Raw genomic sequence first — 22,124 nt, forward strand, 5'->3', positions numbered from 1 at the left:
TGAGCTTTACCCAAGGTTGCCCGAACGACCTTGAACAACCGCTGAGGGCAGAGATGCTCGCTTCGTGTCTGTATCCGTGACAGAGTCAACAGCCTCCTCTCGGGCCAGCAAATTCCCAGCAAATATTAGACAAGTCATCCAGTGACCCTGATGCTCTTATTGGTGTGACAAGCATGGACAGACCCTTTTCTCCTCCAAAGAGTGGGCCAGTTTTTTTCCTTCCTGGCTTAGATCTGAAATTATCTTAAGCTCCCCTTAAAAAGTGGGCTAAGAAGTTGAGGGTCTTATTAACTTCTGGAACGTTTTAGGGAAATGGCTTTATAGAGACCTCTAATGAAAAAAGAAAAATGATAACCAAAAAGATTATGCAAAATCACAAAGCTAACGAAAGTGACCCAGTTCTGAGGTCATCTTCCCCTGCTGCGGTGAAAGGCGGTAACGAAGGGACCAAGGGCAAAAGGCATGTAGAAGGGAAATGATGGGGGGAAGGGATAGTTAGGGAGTCTGGGATGCACATGTACACACTGCTGTATTTTAACTGGATAACCAATAAAGTCCCAGTGGGCACAGCAAGGAGCTCTACATGTCAACAGGCAGCCTCGATGGACGGGAGTTTGGGGGAGAATGGACACATGTGTATGTATGCCTGAGTCCCTTTGCATTTCAGGTATTCACCTGAAACTATCACAACATTGTTAATGAGCTATACTCCAAGGTAAGTTAACAACCTAAAAAAAAAAAAAAAAAGGAGCAAGTGGCATGTGACCAAAACAGGAAACCTGAGGAGCATGAAGCATCCTGGGTAGACCCTATGGTTCATCTTATAAAGACAGAGCGGATAGGAACACTGCTCCCTGCCCCACCATTCCCAAACTGCAGCCATTCTCTGTGAAAAGACTCTCAGGTCACCAGACAGCTCAGCTGGGCTCAGCGGGCCTGAGGGCCTGCAGTGCCCACCATAAGCAGAGCCAGCTCGCCCGTTGGGGGGCATCAAACAGAACATTCTCTAGGGTGTGGTCCCGACACACAGGGCCGCTGGTCCTCAGAAGATGAGTTTGCAGTGACGATCTGGGCCTTTCTTATCTCAAGGCCATGTCTGGCCAAAATTGGAGACGATAAACTCATTTTTCCCGGTTAATGAAAAGAGAGCTTGGTGCAGCGAATATAATTAACCACATGTGCAAACAGGATTACACAGAAAATTCATCAAGCTGTACACTCATCATTGGTACACACACACACACACACACACACACACACACACACACACTCTCACAAGATGGTACAGAAGTGGGACAGTGAGAGTGGTCCCCAAGCCCGCACGTCCCAGAGCATCCCGCTTTCTGGGGAAAGTCTCTCTGAAGCCCAGAAAATCCAGAGAAGTGGATGTCTGGCATGATCCCATGACATGCATTAAAGCTCAGAAAGAATGTCTGTGTCTTCTCTGAGCCTACCTTGGCCTGGACGGCATAAGAAGCCAGGAGCACAGATGCCTCAGGAGGGCAGTAGATCTTTTCATCCAAGATCTGCTTCTTTACCTGCAAGGGGCGACAGGGGAGACGTGACAATGTGCGTGCGGAGGGGAGCCGTTGAGGGCGGCTTGCAGCTGATGCCGCAGGGTATTCTAACAAGCCCTGCCGCACCTGCCTGCTAATGATTTTCTGACAAAGGGCATGATTTTTTAAATTTTTTTCATGCTGCTGACAGGTTGGGAGTTCAGCCCTGAGAAGTTACTGGTAAGATGGCTAGGCATTAAAAAAAAAAAAAATCCACATCTTATCTCTTCTGTTCATGATCAAATGCTGAAGAAGAAAACAATCTCTGTGATGGTTAAGACAGAGAACGCCTGGGCTGTGGCGGAGGAGAGCTGTGAACTTGAAGGGGTGTCAGTAACAGGCCAGGACTGCAGCCTTGGCCCCTACTGAGCACATGCACAACCAGACCAAATGGAGTCTGCTTTTTGAAGTCTTAACACGAGCCCAAAGTCAGCGAGGCCACTGAGTTATGACTGCAGGAGAAAACCATCGCTTTCAGTATGCCTGCTCTAAGGAAAAAGGAAGCAATAAAAGCTTGATCGATTAAACCTTTAAGTCTACATGAGGTCCAGGAAATATAATTCTTAAGCCATAATGTTGAATTAACATATCTCATGGCATTTAATTTCTTAGCCTGGTGGGGCGGGGAGATGTTCCAGAGAGAGAGGCAGGAGGGCCTCCTCAAGTGGGGGCAGGCTGGAATAAACACAACAGGAAAGCCAACTCTCCTTCACAGACGTCAACATCACCAGATTCATAAAAGTAGTAAATTTTGCCTTGCTCAGCCGTGAGAGCGCTCCAGCATTTCAGTGGGAGGGGAAATTGAGCCAAAGTCAAATGGAGAGTAGGCACTGCTTCCAAGAAAGCCATCTCTATAAGGCCGGGACGTTCTGGGGCCCAGAAGGTCATTGTGTGGCTTCATTTAAAGCAGGGCAACTCTCTAACCCTTGGGTTTTTAAGCCACACTACAGAAAAGCTGAGAGGGCTTCCTTTTGACATGAGAATGTTGTAGAGGGAATATATATACATATGCATATACATATACACTTTTTTGGGGGGAGAGTAAACTTTGTTGTTCAGTTGCTAAATCATGTCTGACTCTTTGCAACCCCATGAACTGTAGCCCGCCAGGCTCCTCTGTCCGTGGGATTTCCCAGGTAAGAATACTGGAGTGGGTTGCCATTTCCCTCTCCAGGGGATCTTCCCCCAACCAGGAATCGAACCAGCATCTCCTCCATTGGCAGGCGGATTCTTTACCACTGAGCCACCTGGGACGTTCCATAGGAGGCCTAGGTGATAGCCTACATGCCTGCTTCTGGGAAATCACGTATCTAATGCCCCTGCAGGGTTTTTTTCTCTCACTGATCTTCCAGCGTTCAGCACCAACCAGGAGGGACTTCCCTGGTGGTCTAGCAGTTAAGACTCCGAGCTTCCACTGCAGGGGGTATGGGTTCGATCCCTGGCTGGGGAACTAAGATGCCAAATACCTTAAGATACAGCAAAAAACAAACAAAAAAAGTAACCCTGAAACTGGGGAAGTGCTCTGACCAAGCAGTAGGAACACGAACAAAACTGACAGCGTTCTCACCCTCACTCCAATCCCCTGGCTGCCCCCCAAGAGGGTCAACTCTAGCTGTCTCTGAACCTCTAATTATGGATCTCCTGATTTCTTCAATTCGGTGGAACAATTATGGGATGGCCACCGCGCACTCGGTGAGCCTTGCCTTAAGGAGGCTCACAATCTAAAGGGGGAGCAAGTGGAAAATAAGACAACCCTAGACAAAGAGTGGCTTGAAGCCTGATGAATCCCAAGTGTCAGTGGAGTGCTGAAGTCTCACCTTCACGAGAGCGAAATTTGAACTTTTGGAAGAACTACTCTTTGCAAGACTCTGTTCAGACTTCCAGGGCAACTACCTAGTACTTTTAAGTTAGTGGGGAAGAAAACGGGATCCCTCTCCAAAGAGATGGATCTAGTGAGGGAGCTGCTACTGGCAAGGGTTCTTTTGCCGTCACACTTCTGCAGTTTCATCTGACACCAATGCTCATCGCTCAAGCAGAGTTCTGTCCTGAAGCTTGTTTTTTCATTACAGAACCAGAGGGGCTGGCTTTCAGGACGTGCAGGCATGCGTGGTTGACATGGAGGGGTCGGTCCAGACTGCGTCTGTGGCCACATCTCTGGGTGGGGGGTACTTTTAGGATTGGGGGCATAGCATCGGAAAGGGGTACCTGCAGGAAGAATAAGTGCTGCGTGATCTCCTGAACCAGCTCTTCCTCGGCATTCTCGGGATAAAATTTGGCCAGGAAGTGAAAGGTGACCGGCTCTTCCTTTGAGACGTCATGATCCAGCACCTGCAGGATCGCGGAGTTAAAGGAAAGCAAGCCAGGTTGGCCCCTCTCCCTCCTGGGGCCACCATCAAAGAGCCTTCTGCAGGGAGTGTACAAATATTCTTCTCCCTTCTAAATCCGTCGTCACACTCCCCAAGGGTTGTGATTCTACAGTTTGAGGCATTCACAGAGCCACCTATAACAGGAGGTGATGTTCACTCACATGGCGTCTCTGAACCAAATGAATCGATTCCCCCAAGTGGTGAGTGGAGCTAAGAATATTAAGGCACCAATGTTTTCAAGGCCGCAGAGATAGCTAACAACTAGAAATTTATAACCCGAGGGTCTTGGGCACTACCCTTTACGGTAGGCCGAAATTAAAATTAAATTAAATTAAAATTAAAGTTTTTTTAATGTTCTCAACTCGTGGAATCTCCCTCTACTGTTTGGTCTTGCTGCTTACCTCCAGCATTGAAGTCCATGGTGGAATGGAGCTTAGAGATGACGAACTACATCTCTGTCGAATCATCTCATCATTAACTGAGCAGCAAGAGGTGAAACATGCCCCATCGGGGCAACCCTGTGTTTCAAGGAACCTCTAGAGAGGCCCCCACGAACTACTTGAGCACAGCCAGTAAACCACAGGGCCTTTAATCTTCTAACAATTTCATCCACCCACTGGAAAGCTTGAGCCATCTGCTCTCCAGAATGAATTTCATCTCAGGACATAAACATGCCATGTGACAGGCTACAAGGCTCCATTAACATGTGTCATAATTTATTTCTTTTGAGCAGCAGGCTCCATGGCTCCTGAGGCCCCCCAGTCTAATATCCATTTGGCCGACACTCAGGTACGACTGCAAATTTACTTTGCCGAGAGCCATAAAATGATACCGATGGTTCTGCTGTCTTTGGTGGGTAACTCTCCAGGTTCCTGCCCAAATTCCTGGCCTCGGCGCCTGAGAAATTCAAAATAAACCTGATCGGGGACGTTCATGATCGTTGGGAATTTCCACGTGAAATTTATAACCGGCAGCCATCCCAATGTGAAGATCCGGATTTACATACGTAAACACAATTTGAACACTTGGGTTCAGCGTCAAACTGGTGAAAGACAGAAGGCTCGCACTGTTTATCATGCCAAGCAGTAGATAATAAGATGGGGTAAGCACTTGCAGGGGGTAATCTGTGGTAAGAATTTGACGCTGACTCACTCTGAGATTTGGGGGTCTTTTAGGAGTTACTGACAAATGCGTATGGCCCTGCTCTCAGCATCTCTGCGGTTAGATAGGCAGGTAAGGAGGTGACAGTGTCTCTGAGCACATTTAAGAACCCATGCAGAGGGCAGTTCCCCGAGGCAATATCCATTTCTGAGCCACGTTAGAACTGCTGGGAGCCCAGACTCCTCCACCAGGCCTCAGGGGCCCCAGGAAACAAGAGAACAAAAGAGACATTCTTCCTTCACCGTGGGGACCAGGGCACTCTTTATTCCTTAGATCACGGTAATAAGTAAATTGAGTTGGGCCATGGTGTTTCTCAAAAAGACTCGAAAAAAATTCCCTAAAGCACATGAGCCCTGAGAAAATCTTTCAAAGACATAAATTGTGGGCGGAAAAAAAAAAGATAATACAATGGTAATTTTTATTTACAAAGCCTGACTCCTGGCTCAGTCTACTGAAAGGCATAAAGCCTGGAGCAATCAGGTGACATCCGATGACAAACGAAGAAGAAGCCAAGAGTGGTGGCAGGTCAGTCCTGGGGGATTCTTCAGGCCTGGAGAGCAGAGGGGGGGCCTCCCCAGACCCATGTCCCACGTGACTTCCTCTGCGACCCGCCCCTCTCTCTACTGTGCCCCTGTAATGTTCCGTGATGAGCAACAAGCTAGACACACACTCGGGAAATTCGGAGCCCATGCCAGCCCCACTAGTGTCATCGGGGTCCAGGCCCACCTTCTTGTCCATCTTGAGCCAGGCCACCGTGTCCTTGATTGTGTACTGGAGGCCAAAGAACCAGGTTTCGCGAAGCCCCAGGGTCCGGCATACCAAGTCAAACAGGTCCTTCCCCTTCCACTTCATCTGCAAGGGAAGAAATCAACAGGGGAAGCCGGCTGAGTCTGAGTCGCAGTCTGCTCACAGGAAAAACCCTTTCCTCTGCAGTCCCTGGTTCTCAGGTTCCGAAAGGTGGGGACGACGCTGAGGTGGCTGATGAGCACAGAATTCCTAAATAATTGTGAAGCTTCCCACACAAAACCATGAGTGGGAAAATACCAATTAGAGCTTAATGGCTTAATCGCTGCAAAGCACACACAATACCTCCCTTGGACAGTTCCTTTCAGATCTTAATATCCCCAAAGCTGCTAATTTTGGAAGGCTGGTAAATAGCATCCGCATTTAGGAGAGTCGAGCTTCTCCAGTTAACCCGGGGTGAGCTCCCAGGGACATCCATTTCCTCGAGATTTTACTGTCGATCTTCTTTTTAATCACGACTCTGCCCTTCGATAGAAGGCTAGCTTTTTAAAATGTAAAGACAAGTTTTACTAGATATTTTTAAAAGCAATATAGGGGAGGAAGTTGTAATCAAAGTCACAAATCAAGGGGAAAAGGCACCATCAGAGACCAGCCAGCAAAGTCATGGTCTCCCCCCATAACGATGTGTAACGGAGGCCGGAGGGCAGGGGGTCCCAGCTATAGTCACACAGCAACTTCACAGGAAACCCAGGGGACAAACAGACAGGAATACACTGCAGTGTGCTGGTTCCACAGTGTTCCTTTCAGAAGGACCTGAAGCAATGGCTGCTAAACCCTTTTTCTCTGCTCTTCAATCTTATGGTTGGAAAAGCAGGTTCAATATCATAATAGGGGAAGAAAACACCCAGCAGCTTAGTAAATGTTGCCACCTTGTGGCTCTCCGGTTATATCACCCAGGATGTTCCCATATTACTCCTTAGTAGCCCCTCGCCCCGACCCCAGCGGCCCCCAAGTGTCAGGAGGACACTCGAATGGACACCCGGGTACACGGATGAGCGTGAGCCACATCACGGAGACCACGGTCACAGACAGTGGATTCAGATACTACGAGGTCACCAAACATCGGAAGAGCAAGGCCACCCGACTTCAGAGGGGCGTCTGTTCTCCTCCCCTGATGAGAGAAATCTCTACCCAAGGTCCCGGCACATTCCAGATGTATGATGAAAAAGCACTGGGGAAAATTTTGGGTTCAGAGACTTCTTATAAGAGAAGGAAAAAAAAACAAACAAGCGAGGCCTCTAAGATTCGAGTCGTTTCTGCTAAGACCTGACTCTACAGAGGGCTTTTCAAGCAGGATTTTTCTATTTTTAATGTATGTGAGCGGACAGCGTGTTCCCTACAAAGCACTCAACGGGGAAGCCCATCCTGGTCTGTACCATCAACATCAATAGAGCAAAGGAGCAGCCTACACAGAGGGACACCAGAGGCTGCAGCACACGGACTTTCCTGGTGGTCCAGTGATTAAGAATCCACCTTGAAATGCAGGGGATGTGGGTTCAAGCCCTGGTCCGGGAACTGAGATCCCACGTGCCACAGAGCAACCGAGCCCGGTCGCCGCAACAAAAGATCCCGCTTTGCCGCAACGATGACCTGATGGAGCCAGATGCATAAACACTCAGCAGATAAGGGGTGGAGATGCGGGTTGGCTTTTGTCCTTCACAGGGGCCGTTTCTCCAAATGTCCCTCAAGCTCTGCCCCCGTCCCCTCTCTGGGACTTCAGTGGGGCCCCTGCGCCACCCCAGAGGTGGAGGTCTTTACTAGTAATGCTTGTTGGCACACCTGTGTCCCAGCCTGACTGCTGGACAAAGGGCTTTTTAATTCACGGCAGGTTTTTTTAATTCCTACCGGCAGACTTCACCGAAGAAATGTTATTTTGGAAAACAAGGAGCTTCAGAACGCCGATGATCCTCTTGTCTCTATTTTAAGCTGGCACATAGTATATAAATTATAAATGACTACTTTGCTACCAGATAATGTAACGCTTAAGAGCAGACATTAACTTGGAGAAGTGAAACACCCAGCGGCCCAGAAGATCAAGGTAAAGGTTCCCCATCCACCATAACTCACGGCCGCTGCTGGGCAGGCTCTGGCAGGCAGGGGCTGTCTGCTGGGGGATGTGCGGTGCATCCTAACTCCCGAGAGGATGCTGACTGGATTTCCTGACGTGGGAGCTTAAATTCTCAAACACAACCTCCTATCAAGGCGGTTTTCCTGTATTCCTTTCTACCTCTTTGTTTCCGAAATGCAAAACTATCTCTGTTGAAGGCAGAGACAATGTCTTTGTTCCCATGGGGCTTGCAATGAAGTGTGTGTGTGTGTTGGGGGGGTGGGGCGGTTCTCACACCAACACAGAATGCCTGTCTTGGATTTTCAACTTCGACTCTAAGAACTGTAGGATGTCAAATTGGAAACGAGTCTGAGTCATTAATTACCTACTGCAGACCTGTCCCCTTCTTGTATAAATAAGGAGACCTTCCTTGGCAGCCTGCTACAGCAGACATGGGCCGTTTTCTTAATGGTCTAAGGTAGGCAGACCCCCCCCACCCCGCCCCCGATCGCCTATTTTCTGCTCTGTGGGCTTTCCTTCTGGCTTGCTCTCTACCAGCACTCCCCAGCCATCTTTTCCAGTAAGTGACTGGGGTCTTAACACTCTTCTCCCACCTTAAAATAAAACCTGTTCTTGCAAGGGCCCAATATTATTCCTTTACAGCTCAAGGTGAATTAAAGTCTCTGCTTCCTCTTATCATTTTTCTTTTTTTGGCTACATCACGCAGCTCGCGGGGTCTCAGCTCCTGGGCCTGGGATCGAACCTAGGTAGGCCATGGCAGCGAAAGCTCCGAATCCTAACCTAACTAGGCCACCAGCAAACCCCCTGTCCTCTCAGCTGATCTTTCAGCAGGCATCACAGAGCACATTCTATGTGTCAAACAACATTAGACATGTGAAAATGCTGGAGGCCTGTTCCCCGTCAGAGACTCAAGCGAGGACACAGGTGGGGAAAAGCTTTAAAGAACAGAGGAGAATTAGTTAAAGGAGGAAAGGGAATACGTCTCAGAACAAACAAATGTCCTGATCTCTACAAAGAAATGCAGGTCATCTGGCAGAGGTGAGACAAGACAGCCTGAACTTGGCGGGGTGTGGAGGGGACCGGTCAAAGACCCTCAGGCAGACGGATAATGGGATCGGCCCTGTATTCTAGAATGCACGCTGACAATATGATGGAGAATGGGTTGGGGGGCGTGTGAGTCTCTCAGTCGTGTCTGACTCTTTTCAGACCCCATAGACTATAGCCCAGCTGGCTCCTCCGTCCATGGGATTCTCCAGGCAAGAATATTGGAGTGGACGGCCATTCCCTTCTGCGGGGGATCTTCCCGACCCAGCGATCGAACCTGGGTTTCCTGCATTGCAGGCAGAGTCTTTACCGTCTGAGCCACCAGGGAAGCCCAAAGGAGACTGGAATCAAGAAAGCCAGAAGTGAGGACAACTCCCACCCAGAGGAAGGCGAGTGGGAAGGGGAGGAAGGCTGAGAACTGGAGAAGCGTTGAGAGAAACACCTGAATTTCTGGGTTTGAGCATCAGGTGGCTCCAGGAAAGGAAGGCTGGAAGATGGGAGAAGGAGGAGCAGCTAATTTTGAGGGAAACAGATGAGTAATTAAGTTCTAGACAAAGTAAAGCTCAACTAAGGTGCCCAAGGAAACCAGGTAGAGGCGTCCTAAATACATCTGATTTTAAGTCTCCGCGCTATTTATAAAATAAAGTGTTCTATTCTCAAGTCATCAAGAGTCTCTCTTGGGTTACAGCTAACCTCCAGCGTGCTGTTACCTACATGAGGTTGCACTTTTCAACATGCCTTCCCCCAAAGGCTGGCGGGCGGCCTGCTCAGTCCTCTAATGTGGGTTTCTACTTCTTCACAGACAAGAACCATTGCTCACAGTTACTCCTGGAGATTCTCAGGACACCTTGCAGAAGGGAGGTCTTGGGTTGTGATGGGGCGTCCTTGGACTCGCCAGCACGTGACCACACCTGCCTCTAGTTCTGTCGCCGGTCGACTGAGCTGGTGGGCTCCTCGGAACAGGAGCGACACAGGTTATCTCTCCACACCCCATGGCGCCCGCCGAGTGTGTACACACGACATGGCAAATGATGGCTATGCGACAGAACACATTTGACCACTTAAAAAACCCTTGGCTCCAAAAAAAAAAGGAAAAGCCCTTCACTCTGGACTTCCCTGGTGGTTAAGACTCCATGCTCCTAAGGCAGTGGACGTGGGTTCGATCCCTGATTGGGGAACTAAGATCCCACATGCCCTATGGCGTGGCCAAAATAACCTTGAGGCTCAAAAGTGTAAACTAAAATGAACTGTTCATCCACTCCTTCAACAAACATTGAGAGAACACACGTTGTGTCCAAGCACCAGATGAGGTACAGGAGGCTAATGGGGAACAGAAGACAGTCTCCGCTCTCAGAGAACGGGCCCGGAGCGGAGACCTGTCAAGAACAGGTGATCATTCCTCTCCCCACACACAGGTCAGCTCCCAGTGTGGCTGTCAGCGCTATGGCACTGGCAGGGACATCGGGGGCAGGAAGGGACCCTCTACCTGGGAGGGCTGGGAAACTGCATCTGAGCAGGTGGAATAGGGAAGCCAAGTGAGGACCGGACTTGGGGAAGGAGGATTGAGCAGGGACGTGTGTGACAGGCAGAGGGAAGAGCGTATGCGAAGGTCTAGAGGCCAAACAGCTGAGACGGTCCTTGCAGGAAATGGCAGTACTGTTGTTCAGCGTGGCTGGGGAACACTTGCGATGCCATACTTTCAACTACCGTCTAAAACCAATTCTTCAGGGACTTCCCCCTTCCAGTGCAGAGGGTGTGGGCTTGATCCCTAATTGGGGAGGTAAGATCCCACATGGCTCAAGGTCAAAAAATTGGAACATGATATTGTAACCTAAGTAATATTGTCACAAATTCGATGAAGACTTAAATAAATAAACAAACCAATTCTTTGTCACCTAACCCTGCCTGTCTCGTGAACTACAGAAAGTTATCCGAGGGGCTGTTTCCTGCTTTCTCCATGCAATGGAACGTGAGCTCATACCCATTTTTCATGCACAGGAGAGAAATTAAACCATTACATAAGATGGATGCCTCTGGAGATTCGAGCTTAAGTCTTTCCAGGAACCAGCCTCCAAGGCAGAGAGAAACCATGGTTATCTAACCTCGGTATGAATCTCTTCGCTGCCACCGTGTGACCTTCGGCAAGTTATTGAACTTCCTTGTGCTCTGCAATGGGGATAATGAACAGAACCTGTCTTAGCAGATTGATCTCAGGATTAAGTGCACTGATACATTTTAAAAGCCTGAGAAGGCGCCGCAATAAATACTCAATAAAAGGGGGTGATTACTCATTCTAACCCCGCCTCTCCTCCCTACATTCGCAAGTGGCATCGTTTAAAGCCTCCCAGTCGTGTTCCACTTCACGGGTGATGGATGGCAGATCAGGAAGGGCATCATCAATTCTCATCGTGCTAACCACGCCGTCACTCACTTGACAAACATTTATTGAGCACCCACTACGTCCTCGTCACTGCGCTCGGCCCTAGGGATGAATGAGGGATCCGGGACAAGACGCTGTCCCTGCTCATGGCTGACGGGGAGGACAGGTGAACAGAGGAGGAAAGTGCGACCTGGCAAATGCTCACAGAACAGAGGACTGGGGGGACATAGCTCAGGCCTGGGGGTCTGGTGGGGAGAGAGGGGCCTTCCAGGGGAGATGCTGGGTCTGAGTTGGGTCTCCAAAGCCAGGTGGTAGTTGGTCCTCTGATACAGGAATGGGGGGAGCGGGTCGTGCCAGCCGGAGGGAACAGCATGTCTGCGGCTCGGGTCCAAGCTGTTGCAAAGGGAAGGAACGTTCTCTGCGCTTTGGTGTCTGAGGGGCAGCGTGGCTGTCCTGTCTGCAGCCCTGAATGTTCAGTGCCCTACCAAGTTTGAGGCTGCCGCCCTGTGACGGCTCACGGCCTCCGCGGCCAACTCACGCCCTCCTCAGCCCACCCGGGCCTGGGTCGTTCGGTCACTGTTTCCCAGTCGACAGGCCTCCCCCCAACAAGACGTGCCAGGTCTCTAAGGAGCCACGACCAGTGGGATGAGTTTCTTGTTTATTCATATTTTAATATTTATTTGGCTGCTGCATGCAAACTCTTTTTTTTTCCCCCATGCAAACTCTTAATTGTGGCATGTAGGATCTAGTTCTCCGACCAGGGATCAAACCCGGGGCCCCCTGCCTTGGGAGTGCGAAGGCTTAGCCACTGGACCAACAGGGAAGTCTCTTATTTTTTTTTTTTTTATTAAAACATTTCCTCTTCTGACACCTGCTAGAACATAAGTCATTCAGGCTTTGCACTTATGGGCCCTTTTTTTTTTGGAGGGTTTGCCATTTTTCGCAAGCAGACTGCTAGAAAGAGAACAGCTCCTTGTGCTGGCGGATGGATTCGCTTGACTCCATCTCTTCCTCCACAAGGGACGGGTTCCACCGCCTCCCCTCAGCCCAGGGAAGAGGAGGCAGGAGCTCACTTGCAGAAAGAAGAGGGGCGGTGGAGGGAGTGAGAAAGGCCGTTTGTGGGAAGGAGCAGGGCTCTGGACTCCACGGCGTGTGGGCTCCGGCCTCCTCCTTCAGATGCCCGTGGCGCGCGGGGCAGTTGGCGGGGCGCCCGGGGCGTCGTGCTGCGTCCTGGCCGCACTCTCGCTTTATTTTAACGGGCTGCGGTGTTATTTCCCAGATCCACCCTGCACCTCCATCAGAGATGGATGTGTATGAACTTTATAAACAGGACTAAGTGCTGTCAGCTTGTTATTTTTGGTAGGGGCTGAATTTATGAGCTTTACCCAGAGTGAAGTGCTTGTCATTTATCAACCTCGAACGGTTTAAGGAAATAGCGCTAAGCACTTACGGCTCCGGGGCGGAGGACGTAGCGGGAATGCAGTGCTTTTCCTGCTGTTGGAAGCAACTGGCACCAATCACGTATGGGGCTGATGGGGGTCTATTAACTGGGGAAACGTTAGTAAAAATCCACGACCTCTTCTCACAACGGGCCAGGTTTAGACTCACAGTCCTAAAACGACCACTTGCTTTTTGGGGCTTTGGCAGACACGGAGTCGTATTTCTCCCACTGCTCTCTTTAACCCCTTGTGCTTGCTGGAGACAGCCACGCAGGGCGCGTGGAAAGCCAGACACGACACAGGAAGAGGCCACAAACAGAACAGGGCAAACTAGCTTGAAGAAGCAGGACCGAGTTTGACTGCCGTGCGTGAGATGCCTGAGAATCAGAAGACACTTCAGCTTTACAGAAGAGACTCAAGCCTGGAGAAGCTAGCAGAGAGGTTGACACCCCGTTTCATAGATGTCAGGGGACTGGGTTATCAGCCACCCAAGCGAGGCTACTGGACTGGCTGTCTGCTCCACAGAAGACGACAGAACGAAGGGACCTGGCATTCACTTATCAGGGCTTCTCCTAATTAGCTCACAAGCTGCCCCAGCATTTGCCGTAAAAAGTGCCGAAAGGTCGGATCCTTGACAGACAGAGCAGCAGAGGGAACGGCGCCTGCCAGGGCTGAGGACGCGTGCCGCGTGTTTGCCATGGTTTCGGGAACACAGAGCCAGAGGGCTGTAACCGCTCCCAATGCTCATCCCTAACTGACCTCTGCAGCCACGGCTGCCCTACAAGAACCAATTCAGAGAACAGTTGACAATTTAAGACGTTTCCATACCAGATCCAAACCTAAGTATGACTAACTTTTATTTGTCTGTTTTGAAAAAAAAAAAAAACAGATGCCAGGGACTTCCCTGCTGGTCTAGTGGTTAAGATTCTGAGCTCCCAATGCAGAGGGCTTGGGTTCAATCCCTGGTCAGGGAACTAGATCCCACACGCTGCAACCAAGAACTCACATGGAGCAACTAGGACCCAGCATCGCCAAATAAATAAATATTAAAATAAAAAAAAGTCCAACACCTCTGTGGAGCAGATGTACACAGTGTTAAGAGTTATAAAGATGATTTTGCTGCACCGTAGTAAATAATGAGTTCCATTAAAATCTTTTTTGGTTTGCAGACTTCCTTGGTGGTCCAGTGGTTAAGACTCCATGCTCCTAAAAAAAAAAAAAAAGACTCCATGCTCCTAAAAAAAAAAAAAAAGACTCCATGCTCCCAATGCGGGAGGCATAGGTTCAATCCCTGGTCAGGGAACCAAGACCCCACATGCCATACATATGGTCTGGCAAAACCAAAAAAAAAAAAAAAAACCGCCACCAGGCTTGTGTCTTATGTCTGTGTTCCCTATCATGGTGAGGACACATCACTCCCCCCCTTTTTTTTGTGATGTCTCAAAAAATACTTTATTTTATTTTATTTTTTTTTAAATACTTTATTTTTAAAGAGAGGATTTTGCCCAACTGTAGGCTAATGTGTTTTGAGCAGATCTAAGCTGGGCTTCCCTGGTGGCTCAGTGGTAAAGAATCCACCTGCCAATGCAGGAGACTCAAGAGACCTGGGTTCAGTCCCTGGGTCAGGAAGACCCCCTGGAGGAAGAAATGGCAACCCACTCCAGTATTCTTGCCTGGGAAATCCCATGCACAGAGGAGCCTGGCGGGCTACAGTCCATGGGGTCACAAAAGAGTCAGACATGACTTAGTGACTAAACAACAACAAAGCTAGGCTAGGCTAAGCTATGATTCCCTAGGCTGGGTTAATTAAATGCATCCTCAACTATGATATTTTCCACTTGTTGTTCAGTCACTGAGTCGTGTCTGACTCTTTGCAACCCCATGGACTATAGCATGCCAAATTCCTTTGTCCTCCACTATCTCCCAGAGTTTGCTGAAATTCATGTCCATTGAGTTAGTGACGCTATCTAACCATCTCATCCTCTGCTGTCCCCTTCTCCTTTTGCATTCCATCTTTCCAAGCAGCAGGGTCTTTTCCAGTGAGTTGGCTAGGACACACCACTCCTACTCAGTCATTATTTTTGAGGGAAAAGGGGAAACAGGATTTTAGCCAAAAAACAATCGTATCTCTGCTCCATACCAATCACGACCCCCAAATCCCTTATCTTGATTTGCGCAAAATTACTCAAACCTGAAACCACCCTTATACAAAACAAACATTTCAGCTGCAATCTTGCCCTGTCAGTTTCTGCCATAATCAACCACAGCAAGTAATCTTCCTCTCCCCGTCCTCCCATCATTGCTGTTAATATGCCCAATCTATCTAAATTATTGGTTTCAAGGCCCTCCACCAATTACCTCCTCTCTCCTCCAACCAACTGCCCTGCCTTGTTACAAGGCAGCCCGTGTCCTCCCAGCTCAGCACAACCATATGCTTCCATTTTCCCACAGTCAGACCTTTCTTAGGTCCCTTCCTTATCTCATCAGTCTCCTTGACCAGCATATAACACCAGACACGTGAGTTAATATGCACTTTTGTTGTTTTAGTCGTGAAGTTGTGTCCGACTCTTTTGAGGTTGCGTGGACTGTAGCCTGTCATGCCTCTATCCATGGTATGGAAAAAAAAAAAAAAAGAATACTGGGATGGGTTGCCATTTCCTTCTCCAGGGTATCTTCCTGAATCAGGGATGGAACCTGTGTCTCCTACATTGCAGGTGGATTCTTTACCACTGAGCCACTTGGGAAATCCAGTATGTACTTTACATACATGGAAAAATTGGGTTATCTGTCTTTCCCCAAGATGCCTGTCTTTCCATAAACTCCTTGAAGGCAAGAGCTAACACTCTCTCTCTCTCTCTCTCTCTCTCTCTCTCTCTCTCTCGCTGTCGTCTCCTGGGACCCAAGCATACTGCATAATCAATTTGTGGCCACTTCACAAACACTAGTGGTTGGCTGATGATGTTGATATAATGATGATAACACCTGGATCAGGCTTCTGAGCAGAAAACCTTCTAGATAATGACTGCAATGAAGCAAGAATTTATGACGCTCCTTATTAAAATTCTAATTGCATAATTGGGCCTGAAGGTATAAATCTCTCCGCCCGCCTTTGGTGACACGTACTGATCTCTCTCTAAAAATACCTTGCCAAGGAAATCTAAATCTCAAAGAGCCAACCAAGAAAAATTTCCTCAGATACAAGAGACCAGTAGGAAACAGATCATAGCACCTTAGGGAGCTGCAGAAATGTTTTAAACTAGAAGAAGTCTTTCAAAACAAAATGAATTATGGGTTTTTTTTTTGGGGGGTGCGGATTGCGGAGACAACAGTCCTTAAGTTTGCAGCTTCTCGCATGTCTCCTGCTTTAGTGGAAACAGGTTCTGGCAGCAGCTGTGAGCCCACAGAGGGAAGTCAATTCCTAAACCGCCCCTTCTGGGAGACTGCCCCTTCTGGGAGACTTCCTAGCTGTCCAGTGGTTAAGACTATGAGCTGTCAATGCAGGGGGTGCAGGTTCGATCCCTGGTTGGGGAACTAGGATCCCACACGTTGTGCGGCCCAGCCAAAAGATATTTAAAACAAAAACAAACCAAAACTCTGCCCTCAACGACCCACAACCGTGGGTGAGCCACTTGGCTCAACTGGCCCTTGGTTTCTCCATCTGTCAATCTCTCATGGCCCCCATGCAAGGCTTAGATTTTTATGATGCCATGAAAAAAGAGGGCGTGAAGCTTTGAAAGCTGGCTGACATGACAAAGCAAAAAGAATCAGTAGTTTATATACTATAAAAGCAGTACAGTCCTCCCAAAGCGAAGAAGACAGTCTCTGTCTTTGGAATTTAGCTCACAACATGAGGGCAATCACAGCCTTGTCAAACAACTATAAAACACCCAAACCTGCTGTGCTGGGAAAGTCACTTAACCTCTCTGGGTCTCGGCTTCCACAATCGTCAAGTGGGCTTTCAGGATTAACACCCCCCGAGTCTATGAGATTCAGACGGTCTTGTGTAAACCGTGGAGTACTTTTTTCGCTACTGTAATAAATTTTCTTTTAATCCTTTAACATTCCATTCTGTATCTTAAAATCATTTTCAGGGATGTCAATGACACTTAACAGTTAATTTCAGTGCTCTTGCTACATTCTTTTCCCTTACTCAGTTTCTGTCATTGCGATCATGTTCATTACTCCTAATAATCAGGGGTTGTCTTATAATAATGAACTCGCTAGTGTAACAAAAACTGTGATTATCATGCTAATGAAAAATAGAAGCTTTTTAGCACCAAGGTTGCTGTTGATATTCAGCAATTATCAATGATTACAAATGTTTCGAACAACCGAGAAGAAGAACTCTATGGAGAGCTATGAATAGGAAACAAGAGTAAATTCAATGCCAGTGGCACAAAGCTCAATTTCAAATGCCTCAACATGAAGTAAGATGAACAGACTCTGAAACATCGCCCATGACCAAGCATTACTCAACTTATACCCTGGTCTCTGCGGAAATTGTAGTTTATATTTAAAATTGCGCTTCTTAAAAAAAAAAAAGAAAGAAAGAAAAAAAAAGCCATCAGCACAAGAGAGCTAAAGCATTATGTGTTTATGCAAACCACCTCATGTAGAACCCAGACCCTAGCCTGGAAAGAACGTTTAGACGTTCTGTTTCTGGCTTGATCTCTCGATTAGGGTTCACAGTCATTAATCCTGGAGAAGGAAATGGCACCCCACTCCAGTCTTCTTGCCTGGAGAAGTCCATGGACAGAGGAGCCTGGAGGGCTACAGTCCATGGGGTTGCAAAGAGTCTGACACGGCTGAAGGAACTTAGCACGCACGCACAGTCATCAAGGAGAATGACACTGATTTTAACAAGGGTGGGAGGCATCGGTGCGAGTGAGTAGTACTGGTTAAAAAAAAGTCTGCAGGTAGATGAGAACTACTGTAGGCTGAAGTCTTTTTAAACTTATTTATGAGACTGCTTTAATCACAGATCAATAGGAGTAGGATACTAGATAGAAACACGATTGGTGAATTTAAAACCACAGATCAGTTCAGATCAGTTCAGTAATGATTCCAGGCTTCAGTTTTAAGTTTTACTTGAAAGTCAAATTTCTAACTGTGGTGCTGGAGAAGACTCTGGAGAGTCTCTCAGACTGCAAGGAGATCAAATCAGTCCATCCTAAAGAATCAACCTTGAATAGTCATTGGAAGGACTGATGCTGAGGCTGAAGCTCCAATACTTTGGCCACCTGATGGGAAGAACTGACTCACTGGAAAAGACCCTGATGCTGGGAAAGATTGAGGGCAGGATGGGAAGGGGACAGAGGATGAGCTGGTTGGATGTCATCACTGACTCAACAGACATGAGTTTGAGCAAACTCCGAGAGATAGTGGAGGACAGGGAAACTGGCGTGCTGCAGTCCATGGGGTTGCAAAGAGTCGGACATGCCTTAGCGACTGAACAAAACAACAAATTATCAAAACTACTAAAACCAGGAGACTAAAGCTGGCAAGGTGGATGGGAAAGTCAGAAGTAATGTAACTCACTAACGGAAAGTTGTGAATTTTCCAAGCAAGGTTCAAATTTGGCAAAGCAGCAGAAAAGAACAGTAGGGAGACTCGGGAAGAGGAAAAAGGCCCCATTTCTTTGGAAACGATGTGCTCTGACTCCACCTAGTGGGGCCCAAGGATTCCTGAACTAGATTCCTAAGCGCCTCAACGAGGCACAGGTGACTGAAGATCTGATTAAAAGGTTTTTTTCCCCTGCAGTCAGCACTAAATTGGTAATAAATTTTTGCTTGCTAAAAATGTACTAAAACATGTGGACTCAGAATCTTAATCAGACAAAGCACAGACAGGAGGATGGAACACATCATCCTGTAACAAACCAGAGAAGCCTCGTCACCAGCTGGCTAAAAAAATGATTAGCAGCTCGGAGAAAACTCAATTCTGGGTTTTTAAGACAGCAAATACTTTAACTTATGAAATTAGGAATAAACAAGTACCAAAAATGTTCTTGGATAAGAACGCAAAACTAGCATGAATAACTGGAGAAAAACAAAAGAGAAAAATTCCAAGATGACACATAGGGAACAAAGGAATGGAGGATAATTAAGCATGGCAGAAGAGTCCTACTGTCATCGCGGACATCAAGCTAAATAGAGACCAATCATAGAGCACATTACAAAAAAAGATCCTTAAGTATATGGCATAGAGCTCACTATATTTAGACTAACTGTAGAGTCTAGAAGGTCTACAATTACCAAGGCATGGATAACCTGAAGAAGATTCAGAGAAAATGAAGGAGGTGACTCAAGGAGAAAATTCACAGTGCCTCTAGCATGAGACCTTTCCTCTTTATTCCCACACTCCTGACTCGAGATGACAGAAAACGCTAATGTTTGGGCTTCCCTGGTGGCCAGCCGATGCAGGAGACAAGGGTTTGATCCCTGATCCGGGAAGACCCCACATGCCTCAGAGCAAGTTAAGCCCATGCACCACTACGGAGCCTGCGCTCTAGAGCTGCGACTGCTAAAGCCTGAGCACCTAGAGCCCGTCTCTGCAACAAGAGAAGTCACCTCAACGAAAAGCCTGCGCGTCGCAACGAGAGAACAGCCCCTGCTCACCACAACTGGAGAAAAGCCAGGGCTGCAATGATGACCCAGCACAGCCAAAATTACATACAATGAAAAATATATATATGTATGAATGTTAAATTAAAAAAAGCTGAAGAAGCTAAAGTTTACCAAGTACTTACTATGGTCAGTGCCTGGGCTAAGTGCCTATGAAGGTCTACCTTATTCATGCCTTAAAACAATCCTATAAAAAAAATACTATTATTCTCATCTTACAACCGAGGTTTAGAGAGGTAAATCCAATCACTCAGGGAGTAGGAGGCGGCGGCAGGGCTTCCTTCCACCCGAGCCAATTTGCCACTTCTACCAGGATGCTGGCTCTTTCCCTGAGCAGTATCTATCCGGCCCTCTAGCAGATTTTTCTCATACCTGCATGCTCAAATCCTGACAGGACTTCCTACCTAAGAAGGAAATATGAAACAAGAGAGTTGTGTGATGAGCTTCTTCTGCCCACATCACCTAAAATAGGATGTGCAGCTGAGGGCCTTGGAAATCGAGTTCCTCCCTGTTTTACAGCTGAAGAACTGAAGCCTGGGAGGAAAAAAAAAAGAGAGAGAGAGAGAGAGAGATGTACCCAAGGTCACAGAAGAGCTCCGCTGAGAAGCCGGGATTCAGACGCCAGTTTGAACTCCCTCCTGGAAGACAATCACTGGCCTCAATCTTGGGGTGTCTAGGATTTAACATCTTACTGGAATCACCAGAGCTGTTCTTTCGGTTTTCCCATTTTGAAAGTTCCACCTGTTAGGTGTATGTCCACTTGTATGATGGGATGATCTGTAATGTTGGCATCTAACTCAATTGTAATTCCACATGGGTATGTGAAAACGTTTGGGAAGCCAACCAACAGGACAAGGAGGCTTTGTTTTCGATATAAGGTGATGGTATTAGGCTCTCTCACAACTCAATTTCGAGAAATTTTTCATATTTGACTCTTCTAACTGATAGATTGAATTACTAGAGTAAAATTCCAGTCTAGATAAGAAATAACAGAACCGTTTAGCCTTCTGGCAAACTACGATCAGCACCCACTTTCTCAAAATGATAAATATCAAGTCTTTCAAGTGGAAAAATTCTTCAAAGCATCAAGCCAATTGTGAATGCAGCAAGTGGTGCAAGAAAGAGATTTTTGCCCCCATCTCTGCAGCAAAAAAGTCTGAACTGATTAGTATAAGGCATCTCGATTCACATGTTAACTACCAACTGGTTGTGACATTGAGTCCTTAGAAAGCCACCTACATCTGACCTCAGTGAGGCCAAGAACTCAAGTACCATCTCTCCTTTGTTTCAAAATGCATCTACAGGCTCCTTGCATTAGCATAAAAATAGAGTAGGAGAGTAAGACTAGACACTTGTGAGTTCTTGACATCACCATAAATCAAACTACTGTTACTTTCAACAGAATATTGCGCTTTTTTTTTTTTTTTTAAAAGCATTTAAAAGAAATGTTTCTGGCTGCACCGGGTCTTCCTTGCAGCACACAGGATCTTTAGCTGCAGCTTGTAAACTCTTAGTCGTGGCAAGTTAGGATCTAGTTCCCTGAAAAGGGATCGAACCCTGAGCCCCCTGCATCGGGAGTCACAGCAGTCAGTGCCCACGGGGACCCAAGCCTCCTGTTTCAGGATGACTGGAGTCCCGTCCTTCCTGCCCAGCACTAAGCATTCCATGCGTCCTTACAACAATCTCGCAGGGTCAGTAATATTAGTTCCATTGTACTGATGTGCAAACTGAGGTCAGGAGAGTTTGAGCATCTTATCCAAGCTGTAGGCATTTTGGCTGGAGTTCAAGCGGGTGTGTGTCTTGTTTCAAAGTCCGCGCACTTTCTACCACTGCTTTGTTCGCTTAGTGTGGCTTCCCTGGTGGATCAGGCAGTAAGGAATCCGCCTGCAATGCGGGAGCCCAGGCTTGACCCCGGGGTCGGGAAGATCCCCTGGAGGAGGAAAAGGCAACTCACTCCAGTATTCCTTCCTGAAGAATTCCATGGACAGAGGAGCCTGGTGGGCTACAGTCCATGTGGTCACAAAGAGTCAGGCACGACTGAGTGACTAACACATTGGACCAGCAGCATTGGCATCACTTGACAGTCTGTGAAAAATGCATAATTCTCAGGACTTCCCCGGTGGTCCAGTGGCTGAAACTCTGCAGGCTTCTCATTGGCGTGGCTTCTCTTGTACAGCACGGATTCTACGGCTCGCAGGCCCAGTAATTTTGGCGCTCGGGCTTAGTTACCCGGTGCCACGCGGGATCTTAGTTCCAGGGCCAGGGATCGAACCTGTGTCCCCTGCACTGGAAGGCGGATTCTCATCCACTGGACCACCAGGACGTCCCTGAAGACTTTTTTTGTTGTCATAACTCGGGCAAGGCAGGTGTGCTACTGTCTTCTGGGGGGCAGAAGCCAGAGATGCTATCTATACGCCACGCAGTGCACGGCACAGACCCCACCACAAAGAACGCTCTAGCCAAAAGGCCAATAGTGCCAAGGTTGAGAAACCCTGAGATTACCGCTAGTATTGTCCATCCTCTTTGGGCCTGGGGTCTGTGTAAAGAAGAAAAACTGACAGCTTTTCACTGCAAAATTATGACTGAAGGAATGTCACTAAAAATTTCTGTCCCTGTGGGTCAGGCTCTCGTAACAGGTACCAAACAGTAACTTCAATCAGGGGTCAGTAAACTATGGCTCACA

The 22,124-nt window shown here is 47.7% G+C and overlaps 1 protein-coding gene across 5 annotated transcripts in view; it reads right to left on the minus strand.

Moving 5' to 3' along the window:
* NF2 (neurofibromin 2) overlaps positions 1-22,124 on the minus strand; it is a 65,907-nt gene that overhangs the window by 39,640 nt on the left and 4,143 nt on the right. For all 5 annotated transcript variants that reach the window (XM_043901394.1, XM_043901396.1, XM_043901395.1 and 2 more), the window contains exons 2-4: positions 5,810-5,935; positions 3,762-3,884; positions 1,455-1,538 (exon numbers count right to left, since the gene is read on the minus strand). In XM_043901394.1, the coding sequence (XP_043757329.1) occupies positions 1,455-1,538; positions 3,762-3,884; positions 5,810-5,935 (333 nt within the window). The remainder of the gene's footprint in view (positions 1-1,454; positions 1,539-3,761; positions 3,885-5,809; positions 5,936-22,124) is intronic.

This window comes from Cervus elaphus, chromosome 5 (genome assembly GCF_910594005.1).
Source record: "Cervus elaphus chromosome 5, mCerEla1.1, whole genome shotgun sequence".
Classification (NCBI taxonomy): domain Eukaryota; kingdom Metazoa; phylum Chordata; class Mammalia; order Artiodactyla; family Cervidae; genus Cervus; species Cervus elaphus.